Source organism: Chiloscyllium plagiosum, chromosome 12 (assembly GCF_004010195.1).
Source record: "Chiloscyllium plagiosum isolate BGI_BamShark_2017 chromosome 12, ASM401019v2, whole genome shotgun sequence".
NCBI classification, from domain to species: Eukaryota; Metazoa; Chordata; class Chondrichthyes; order Orectolobiformes; family Hemiscylliidae; genus Chiloscyllium; species Chiloscyllium plagiosum.
The window spans coordinates 41081051-41093087 of record NC_057721.1 but is presented as its reverse complement, the minus strand read 5'-3'; the positions used below and the strand labels follow the sequence as shown (position 1 = coordinate 41093087).

At 41.5% G+C, this 12037-nt stretch overlaps 1 protein-coding gene across 1 annotated transcript in view; it reads left to right on the top strand.

Annotated features, from left to right (window-relative positions):
• Positions 1-8174, top strand: part of dipk2b (divergent protein kinase domain 2B) — a 39977-nt gene extending 31803 nt beyond the window's left edge. The window contains exon 5 of the mRNA XM_043700866.1: positions 7703-8174. Within this exon, the coding sequence (XP_043556801.1) occupies positions 7703-8049 (347 nt within the window). The 3' untranslated portion in view covers positions 8050-8174. The remainder of the gene's footprint in view (positions 1-7702) is intronic.
• The last annotated feature ends 3863 nt before the right edge of the window (positions 8175-12037 follow it).

The window sequence follows — 12037 nt, the reverse complement described above, 5'->3', positions numbered from 1 at the left end:
ATGATTACTTGGAAAAAGTATAGTTGATTAGAGATAGTCAGTATGGTCTTGTGAGGGGCAGATCATGCCCCATAAGCCTTATTGAAGTCTTTGAGGATGTGACAAAACATATTGATGAAGGTAGAGCAGTGGATGTCGTGTATGTGGATTTTCATAATTTTTATAAATGCTTTGGATGAGGAAGTGGAAGGTGGGTTAGTAGGTTTGCCGATGACATGAACATTGGTGGAATGGTGGATAGTATGGAAGGTAGCAATGGGAATTGACAGGATGCAGAATTGGGCTAAGTGGCAGATGGAGTTCAACCTGGAAAAGTGTAAAGTGATTAATTTTGGAAGATTGAATTTGAATACAGAATACACAGTTAAAGGCAGAATTCTTGACAGTGTAGAGGAACGGAGGGATCTTGGGGTACATGTCCATAGATCCCTCAAAGTTGTTAAGGCGTATAGTATGTTGGCTTTCATTAGCAGGTGGAATGAGTTTAAGAGCCTTGAGGTTATGTTGTAGCTCTGTAGACCCCTGGTTAGACCACACTTGGGATATTGTGTTCAGTTCTGGCCGCCTCATTATAGGAAGGATGTGGAAGCTTTAGAGAGGGTGCAGAGGAGATTTACCACAATGCTGCCTGTACTGAGGGCATGGCTTGAGTTGAAAAGTTGAGGGACCCAGGGCTTTTCTCATTGGAGCAAAGGAGGAAGAGAGGTGACTTGATAGAGGTGTACATGATAATGAGAGGCATAGAGAGAGTGAATATACAGAGACTTTTTCCCAGGGCAAAAATGGCTATCACAAGGGGGGCATTATTTTAAGGGCATAGGAAGGTTTGGGGAGATTTCAGAGGTCAGTTCTTTACACAGAGAGTGGTGGGTGCATGAAATGCACTGCCAGTAGTGGTTATAGGGAGCTCTTGGATAGGCACATGGGTGATAGTAAAAGGAAGGGTATGTAGGTCAGTTTGATCTTAGACTAGGATAAAAGGTCGGCACAACATCGAGGGCCGAAGGGCCTGTACTGTTACATGTTCTATGTTCTAATTCTTTCTTCAGCTTGACCCCTGACCTCACATCTTCTGACCTATTCATTAATTTATTCTGGAGCACAGTACTGAAAGTCTTTGAAAAGCCAAATAAAATACATCCACTATATGACTAATATCTACTCTGTTACCACCTCAAACAATAAACAGGATTGGTTAGGAAGTATTGCCTCTTTTGGAATTCAAGCTGACTATACATTATTTTAGGTTTACTTTCTAAACGTCCTTCTGTTCTCTGCTGTTGGAAGAATTCTACTATTTTCCTACCACCAGTGTTAAGCAAAATGGTTTATCGAGTTTTGAGAAGATTTGTAGCTCAGGTTGAAGTTCTGGAGGTAGGTTTGCTGGAAGGTTCATTTTCAGGTGTTTCATCACCATACTAGCTAACATCTTCAGTGAGCCTCTGGATGAAGCACTGGTGGTGTAGCCTGCTTTCTATTTATATGTTTGGGTTTCCTGCGGCTGGTGATGTCATTTCCTGTGGTGACACCATTTCCTGTTATTTTTTCCTCAGGGGGTGGTAAATGGGATCCAAGTCAATGTGTTTGTTGATAGAGTTCTGGTTGGAATGCCATGCTTCAAGTAATTCTCGTGCAGGTCTCTGTTTGGCTTGTCCTAGGATGGATGTGTTGTCTCAGTCAAAGTGGTGTCCTTCTTCATCCGTATGTAAGGATACTAGTGAGAGAGGGTCACGTCTTTTTGTGGCTAGTTGATGTTCATGTATCCTGGTGGCTAGTTTTCTGCCTGTTTATCCAATGTAGTGTTTTTTACGGTTCTTGCAAGGTATTTTGTAAATGACATTAGTTTTGTTTGTTGTCTGTATAGGTTTCTTCGAGTTCATTAGCTGCTATTTTAGTTGTTGGTGGGCTTGTGGGCTATCATGATACCAAGGGGTCGGAGTAGTCTGGCATCATTTTTTTTAGATTACATTACAGTGTGGAAACAGGCCCTTCAGCCCAACAAGTCCACACCGACCCGTTGAAGCGTAACCCACCCATACCCCTACATTTATCCCTTACCTAACACTACGGGCAATTTAGCATGGCCAATTCACTTGAACCCGGGTCTCTGGCGCTGTGAGGCAGCAGTGCTAACCACTGTGCCACTGTGCTGCCCATTTCTGAGATGTCTTTGACGTAGGAGAGTGTGGCTAGGGTTTCTGGACGTGCTTTGTCTGCTTCTTTGGGTTTGTTGCTGAGAAATTGGCGAACTGTGTTCACTGGGTACCCATTCTTTTGAATATACTGTGTTGGTGATTTTCCTCTGCTTTGCGTAGTTCCTCTGCTGCAGTGTGTTGGCTCATTGAAATAATGTTCTAATGCATCTTCGTTGGTGGATGTTGGGATGAGTGCTTCTGTAGTTCAGTATTTGGTCCGTATGTGTTGTTTTCCTATAGACGCTGGTTTGAAGTTCCCCATTGGCTTGTTGGCTCCACTGTGACATCTAAGAATGGCAGTAACGTAGAGACTTGAACAAACAGCTCTGCAACCATCCAACCTAAACTTTGGGTCCGCTATGTTAATGACACCTTTGTCATCAGTATAGAGGAAACCTTCAATAACACCAATAATACTCTTACTGGCATAAAATTCACTAAAGAGGAGGAACAAACAACGAACTGCCATTACTCACTAATGCAACAGACCGTGAATGGACAGACACAGTACAACAAGCCATAGATTTTAGACAGCGACAAACACAGAAAATGAAAATACTAGACCTGCAGAAAAAAAACTAGACAAACTTACACAAAATAACAGCTGACACCACAGAAGCATGGATAAAAAAACTTATCTGACCGATCCTTAACAGACACTGAGAAAGCCATCTTAGCAAGAGGATTAAATTACTTCTTCCAGGATGCAGACAAGAAAGATTTCTTAGCAGCATTAGAAACAACACTGAAAGACAACCAACTCACAGAAGAAACTCAGCAGACCATCAGACAGTCACACCAACATCAAGCAGGAAAAAGGCAAGAAACATACTCAATACACATGAAGGGAAAGTGCTAGAAAGACTTTTTAAAAATTGTTATTCTACCTGCAAAGGACACTTGACAGTCATTCTAAATCAAAGAGACTACATTGATAAAGTGAACACACTACTTGCAGATACCAACACTTAACAACAAGTGGCGATAGATCTGACCCCATAGCTAGAGAACCGAATCACAGCCCGACTCAAAAAACTTCAGAAATCTGAAGTAGTAAATAATACAAACTTCCAAAAAATGAAACCAGATGGATCCAATACACCACGCTTCTATGAATTATCCAAAATCCACAAACCAGGAGCCCCCCTTTGACCCATTGTCTCACTACCTGGAACACCCACTTACAGATTGGCCAAGGAGCTACACTAAAGACAAAAACACTTAGTAGAAGGCTCACACCACTCCATCCACTCACCCAAGAATTCCTGAAGACCAAAGACACCAAGATAGAAGAAGATGAAATAATGGTCTCCTTTGATGTAACAGCCCTGTTCACATCCATCAACATCAAACTGGCCAAGGAAACACTGACTACACTATTAAAAGAACCAAAGACACATACACCAAACACCACCAACTTCATTAGCAAGGACAATGTCGTCAAGCTAGTGGACCTATGCCTTACCACCCACTTCACTTTCAACAACAAAACTTGCAGATAAATCAATGTAACACCCATGGGATCTCTGATATCAGAGGCAGTAATGCAGAGAATCTAACAAATAGCCCTGCCAACCATCCAACCCAAACTTCGGGTACGTTACATGGATGACACCTTTGCCATCATTAAAAACAAATTACAGGAATCCTTCAAGGCCATCAGTAATATGCTTACTGGCATAAAATTCATGAAAGAGGAGGAAAACAACAACAAACTGCCATTCCAAGATGTCACAGGAGAGCAAACAACCAATGGGGACCTTCAAACCAGCGTCTACAGGAAAACAACACATACGGACCAAATACTGAACTACAGAAACACTCATCCCAACATCCACCAATGAAGCTGCATTAAAACATTATTTCAATGAGCCACCACCCACTGCAGCATAGAGGAACTATAAAGAGCAATGGAAAATCACCTATATAGTATATTCAAAAAGAATGGGTACCCAATGAACACAGTTCGCTGATTTCTCAGCAATAAACCCAAACAAGCAGACAAAACACATCCAGAAACCCTAGCCACTCTCCCCTACATCAAAGGCATCTTGGAAATGACTGCCAGACTACTCATACCCCTTGGCATCATGATATCCCACAAACCCACCAACACACTAAAACAGCAGCTAATGAACTTGAAAGACCCTCTACAGACAACAAGCAAAACTAATGTCATTTACAAAATACCGTGCAAGGATTGTAACAAACACTACATTGGACAAATAGGCAGAAAACCAGCCACCAGCATATATGAACATCAACTAGCCATAAAAAGACATGACCTACTCTCACTAGTATCCTCACATACGGGTGAAGAAGGACACCACTTTGACTGGGACAACCCATCCATTCTAGGACAAGCCAAACAGAGACCTGTATGAGAATTCCTAGAATCTTGGCATTCAAACTGGAACTCTATCAACAATCACATGGACTTGGATCCCATTTACCAACCCTGAGAAAAAGAACAGAAAATGACACCACCATAGGAAATGATGGCATCACAGGAAATGACATTACCAACCCAAGGAAAGCCAAACACGTAAATAGTAAATCAGGCTACACCACCAGTGCTTCATCCAGAGGCTCACTGAAGGTGTTACCTAGTATGGTAATGAAATGTCTGAAAATGAACCTTTCAGCTCAGCGAGCAAACCTCCATCCAGAAAATGGTTTATAATTCCTTGGACATATGCTTATCATTCTTAAATATAGGAATTATATGACTAATCCATCAATCCTCTGACATTGTACCTTTCTCTAATCTCTTATCTAGATTATTTTAAAATGCATAACAGCAATTCATCCAAATATGTTCTCTTATTATCCGATACATTTATTCATTACATCCTCTTAAGATCTTCAATATATTTCTCAATATTCAGCTCATCATTCAATATCAGTTGATCTGACTGGCAAACACAAAAGATTCTCCATCATTACAGTTATACGATCTTGTCTGTCCCTTAAAGCCTGAAACATTTATAAATTTCTTCCTTTTTAAATTTCTCTTTGCACCCAAATTGCTTTGATTTTTCTCCGAAATGCTTTGTGTTATCTCATAGTGTGCATTCCTCTACAGTCTATATACTTATCTTCGCCTTGTTCCTCAATTGTCCTTTATGCCTTTACCATAGGATCAACCATGTAGGGGCTGTAGTAGGCCCTTCAGCCCATCAACTTTGCTGTAGCATTCAATGAGAACATGGCTGATCTGATCATTCTCAATTGCACTTCCCTGGCTTTTCCCTGAATCTTTGATCCCTTTACAAATTAAAAAAAAACTGGTCATCTCAACCTTGAATAAACCCATAAACAGAGAGTCCATGACCTTCCACAGTAAACAATTCTACAGATTCACTATTCTCTGAGAAAAGAAATTCCTCCTCACCTCGTTTTAAATGATCCGAGATTATTTCCTCTGGTGGTAGACTCTCACACAAGGGAAACAACCGCTCCACATCTCCCCTGTCATGCTCCTGAAAAAATTATATGTTTCAATTAGGTCACTTCTAGGTTTTTCTAAACTCCAATGAGCACAGGCTCAACTTACTCAACCCCTCACCTTCAGAAAATCCCTCCAACATTTGACCTTCTCTGCCTCCAATGCCAGGATATCTTTGTTGAGATAAGGGCTCCAAAACTATATACAATATTCAAGGTGTTATCTAACTAGTGCTTTATATAGTTTCAGCAATATTTCTTTTTTTTATACTCCATCCCTTTTGAAATAAAAGTCAACAGTCTATTTGCCTTCCCTATTAGCTGCTGAACCTGTTTGCCAACTCTTTGTGATTTGTACATGAGGACTCCCAAATTTCTCTTCTTTACAGCTTTCTAGTCTTTAAAATTTAAATAATATTCAGCTCTTCTATTCTTGCTGTCAAAGTGCATAATCTCACATTTTCCCACATACATGCAAGTGACGTGATTCATTTTGTAGGAAGAATGCTTTATAGGGACAGGCCACTATAAATGACGGAGGAAACACCACAGAAGCGCTTCACAGGAGGCTCCCAAGCACTGAGGATGTCACCTAGACAGGGGATGAAACGTTTGCAACAAAAATTTCCAGCTCGGCGAACAGAACCACAACAATGAGCACCCGAGCTACAAATCTTCACCCAAACTTTATCACTAAGGGCTAAGATGATAAGAGCAAGGCAGTTTATGTTGAACTTGTATAAAGCACTAATTCAGCCTCAGCAGGAGTATTGTGCCCAGACCTGGCTGCTACAATTTAGGGAGGCATGCAGGCATTGGAGATAGCACAGGAAAATAGTGACGAGAATAAGGAACTTCAGTTACGAAGATTAATTAGAAACTTTGGAGTTGTTCTCCTTGGAGCAGAGAAACCTGAGGGGATATTTTATAGAAATATTCAAAACCTTGAGAGGCCAAGACAGTCAAAAGGGAGAAACTGTTCCCACCAGGAGATGAATCAAGAATAAGAGAGCACAGACTTAAAGTAATTCACAAACGGAGCAGAAATGACAGAAGGAAAAGCATTTCAGCACAATGAATGGTTAAGGTCAGAACATGCATTCTCTGAATGCTGGTGGAGGCAGGTCAACTGAGACCTGTGACAGGGAATTAGACAATTAATTGAATTGAGATTATGCACAGAGCTCTGGGAAGAAAGCAGGGGAACGACCATAAGTGAAAGGTTCATTTGGAGAGCCAGTGCAAACATGAGAGGCAGAATGGCTCCTTCTGCTCTATAACCATTCGGTGATTTTATAATAAACAAAGCATTCCCACCTCCTCTTTTACTCTATTTTCTAAACATATTATACTTTGCAATGTTTAATTCCAAGTTCCAATTATTTTTCTGCACCCATGTCTCTGTAATTCCTAATTTAGATGGTCCCACCCATTGTGTAATGCCTCTAGCTCCCCTGTTATTTCCTGGCACACTGCCCAGGGATGGTAGAGCCTGTGGGTGAGATCTCCAAGGTCAGGAATAAGGCTTGCGGTCAGGTGCTTAGTGCGTTCCCACTGCAGGGTTTTGCCAGTGGCAAGGCGAGGATAGCGTCTAGCTCTCACCTCACCAAGGGAGGGCCCAGTGACAATGTTTTGTTCTGGTTGCAACCCCAGCAATGGTTACTGAAGAGCTGCCAGCCTGCCAGATCTTGGAGATGAACTCTCCCTCTGTAAAGTGTTGGCAATCCAGCGATGGTTCCAGCAAACAGTCCAGGCAGAGTTATCCTCACCTTTCTGAGCTGCAGTTAGGCCAGCACGACTCTGACAATATCCCAGCAACTGTGTGCAATACTGTGCAGACATTATAAACCATTGTGAATGCACAATCTGTGATCATAGAAATGCTGGTTTTGTGGAACTAAAGATTCTTGACTCATGGAAGAGTTGTTTCTAACTTTGTTCCAAACTGTGCTCATTCAAACCATTAAACACAAGCTCAACAGATTTTAACTGGCAATTATTTTACTGCAAATTTTATCAAACATTATGATTTCTTCACATGTTATGCAATGTTTCTGCAGATAAAGGATTTGTCCATGAAATAAATTGGAAAAAAGATGTGTTCTCTTGTTTGGCTTCCAACTGTGAAATGGAACTTACACCTTGTGGGAAGATCAGTGAGGCACAAAACTTCATCAAGGTGTGCAAAGACATACTCGCGAACCTACTGACAGACAAATTCAGGTCTTCTCCAGCTCTCCAGAAGCAAATCAACACATTTCTGAGGCTCTGCAGTGATGAGTTGCTCTCAGCCAATATTACCCTGCAGGCAGCTGATCAGCTTATGGAATTACTAAAATCCCATCAATCCTGTGATCCTCATTTTGAATACAGGTATCCAGAATGTAAATACATTAAAGGCTACTGAGACACAATTTGCTTTCATAGGCATTTTGTTTCTTCAGGTCAGAGTGATTCTATATAGGTTGAAGGGTTTACTTGGAGGAGAAAGTGAGGACTGCAGATGCTGGAGATCAGAGCTGAAAATGTGTTGCTGGAAAAGCGCAGCAGGTCAGACAGCATCCAAGGAACAGGAGAATCGACGTTTCGGGCATAAGCCCTTCTTCAGGATTCCTGAAGAAGGGCTTATGCCCAAAATGTCGATTCTCCTGTTCCTTGGATGCTGCCTGACCTGCTGCACTTTTCCAGCAACACATTTTCAGCTCTGAAGGGTTTACTTGAGCTAGAACAAATGATTGGTGTTGGTTATAATTGTGTTTCAATATGAATTTCATTTAAACAAATTACTGTGTCTGTGGTTACTTTACTGGACTGATAATCCAAAAGTCTGGAATAATAATCCAGGGAACATCAATGGAATTCAATTTCCACCATACCAGTTGGAAAATGTGTATTGTTTGTGGAATGGCTTGATGTTATAAAAGCATGTGTCAATAAAACTGACCACGAAGTTGTTCGGGCATCAGTGAAGCTCAGTTGGTTACAGAGGAATGTTTTATAGAGACAGAGTCATGGCATCCTGACGTTTGGCCTGTCTGCAATGCCAGTCCCATATCAATGGCTTGATTCTTAACTGCAAGCAAACTGGTCAGCATTATTCAAGGTGATCGATCCCGTTCTTACTGGCAATGCATATATCCTGAGTTTGAGTTCAGGAAATGTCAGCTCAACTCAGTCAGAAGTATTGTCCCAGATATTCCAAGGAGCAGCAATTGCAGACAGATTGCCACTCTGTTTCTACTTGCTTACGTTGGGACTGAGCTCCAAATTTCTCATGTACAGTTCCCACCCGGTTCCTTCAGGAGTGTGGATTATACCTGATATCCAAGTTAGCTCACAAGTGCTGAAGGGACATCAAACCTCTTCCACTTACACACTGCAGTACCTGCAGTTATGACACGGGGTTAAACCAACCCTCCCAGCTCATTTAAACCAGCAACACAGAAAAGATTTACCCTGTGCGGTAATGTTAAAATTTAAGAAGTTAAGAACCATCCCAAAGCTCACCATTTAAAGTTAAAATTAACAACTTTTTTAAAAAATCTAACAGAAAATAATTAACAACTACTTCTCTAACTTTTTTTTTACTTTCCCTTCTATAATAATAGTCTGATAAAACCCCCCAATTAAGATTTACCAAGTTTGTGAGAAGATTTGTAGCTCGGGTGCTCGTTGCTGTGGTTCTGTTCGCCAAGCTGGAAGTTTTTGTTGCAAACGTTTCGTCCCCTGTCTAGGTGGCATCCTCAGTGCTTGGGAGCCTCCTGTGAAGCGCTTCTGTGGTGTTTCCTCCATCATTTATAGTGGCCTGTTGTCTGCGTGTGTGGCTACTAGGGATGGCTGGTCGTGTCGTTTCGTGGCTAGTTGATGTTCGTGGATGCGGATCGTTAGCTGTCTTCCTGTTTGTCCTATATAGTGTTTTGTGCAGTCCTTGCATGGGATTTTGTACACTACATTAGTTTTGCTCATGCTGGGTATCGGGTCCTTCGTTTTGGTGAGTTGTTGTCTGAGTGTGGCTGTTGGTTTGTGTGCTGTTATAAGTCCTAGTGGTCGCAGTAGACTGGCTGTCATTTCAGAGATGTTCTTGATGTATGGTAGTGTGGCTAGTCCTTTGGGTTGCGTTTTTTGCGAATACCTTGTATAGGTGTTCCTCTTCCTCTTCCACACCAGCACTGCAAAAAGAGGAAGAGGTATTCACAAAAAACGGATATCCTCGCAATTTCATCAACAGATGCCTAAGGGAAAGACAACAGAACGAGGATATGCCGCAACCCTGCAGCTTCTGTGAAAAGGCAGGTATAGGAGGTTTGAGTGCCAGGTGGGGAAGGTGCCAAGTTGGGGGGGGGTCGCTAGTCAGGTGGTATAGCTAGGGGTGAATGGTGAATCAGGGAAGTCAGTTTATGGTTACTCTGGAATTACATTACATTTCTAATTCATTAACTTTCCCCATCCAACTAATACACTTAAGTGAAATACACTTAAGTGAAATACTTTGAATGCTCTGCATTTAATAGATAATTTTGGTGGTGGGATTCCTGATGCAGGGGGGTTGCTGATAAGAATCTACAATTTCCCAGGCAGTTTCCTTGCAGTTTTCCATATCTGGGATTCCACCTGGTCCTGATACAGAGCTCAGTTTCCAGTGCTCCAACTGATATCTGGGCCATTTCTCCATCTCAGAATTAGATGTTAAGCCAAGCTGCAATCTGTTTGCTCGAGATAAATTGTAACATGGCCTCTTTCTTTAAAGCAAAAACACAGATCTGGTCAACATTTCCCTTGTCTCAGTACCAACAAAATCACAATATTTATTCCTCTTTGTGTGTTGTAGCTGATATCCTTTCCAATGCAAAAACACAATCAATGCATCCTAATAGTAACTTACTGCCTGAAAAACAGGTTTGAAAACAGTGACATATAAATTAAAAATATAATTTCAATATTGATCATGGAATCGCCTCTGTCAACACTCTTGATAATGGATTCAATTAACATCACAAATCAAAAGACCTTGAAATATATACAAGGACCCTTAGCCTGGACAAATCACCATTTAGTTTTTCACACTGAACATTTCTAACTGCGGATTGCTCAGATGTTTGAAAAGATGTACACCGTGCTGGTCCCTCTCTTATTTCTCAGTTCCACCCAAATAATTTCCCTCGATGTATTTCTGGGAATATCCTCACTCAGTACAGCTGTAATGCTATCCCTTATCCTACCTTGTTCGCTGCTTTTTTCCTGCCTGACCTGACTTTTCCCAACTGTACCAGTCTCAGACTGATGTCTTTCCTATCTCCGTGATCTCTTAAATCCTCCTGAGCCAGCTCCAGCAAATCTCCCTGCCGGTATATTAGCCCCCTTCCAATTCAGGTGCAACCCAAACTTCTTATATGGATCATATCCTCAGAAAAATCTCCAATGATCCAAAAATGCGAACCCTTCTCCCCTGCACCAGCTCCTCAGGGCAAATACATCTGCTCTATCCTTCTATTTCTACCCTCACGCATTTGTAGCACCAAGAGTAATCCAGGCATTATTACTCTCGAGGACCTCCTTTTTAAATTCCTGCCTAAAATCTCTATATTCTCCCTTCAGAGTCTTATCATTTTCCCTTCCTATGTCGTCAGTTCCAGTGGGCACAGCAACCTCCTGCCGGTTCCACTCCTTTTTGAGAAATTCTGCACTCTCTCCGAGATATCCCATTCTGATTTTTCATTGCCGGCTGCAGAAATGTCTGTCTGTGCCTCTGACTAGAGAGTCCTCTATTATAATTGATTGCTTAGAACCCGACGTATGCCTCATTTCATTAAAGCCAGTCTCGGTATCAGAAACTTGGCTATTCATACTACATTCCCCTGAGAGTCCGACGCCTCCTACATTTTCCAAAAAGGCATACTTAGAGTCATACTGTTAGATGTACAGCACAGAAACAGACCCTTCTGTCCTTCATCTATCAAATCAAATGGGTTCACTCATTGAAGATTTCATCTGATAGGATTGCAGTGTTTGGGATTGGAGGTGAATTTAGCAAATGACAATCACTTCAATTACAATGTAACCTACTGACCCTCATTTGCCTGTAACGGGTGATATTTCCAATAAATTAGGTATAAGTGCTCCCCCTTGTGGGGATGTGGTCTTTGTTGGCTGGTTATGATCCTGGAGTTCTCACCGGGTTCTCCTAAAGCCTATTGGTTCTCATGTGTGGAACGTGCTGGTTTATGTGCTTTGAATCTGTAAAACAATCTTACAATAAAAACAGATCCACCTGAAAGATTGCAATATTACATATGTTCATTAATAAAATACTAAATTCCAAAGCTGAACATATGGTTTCATATGACTTACTCTGCTGGTGGTTTGAAGTGCAAACAGATGGAAAGGGGGAAATCGCT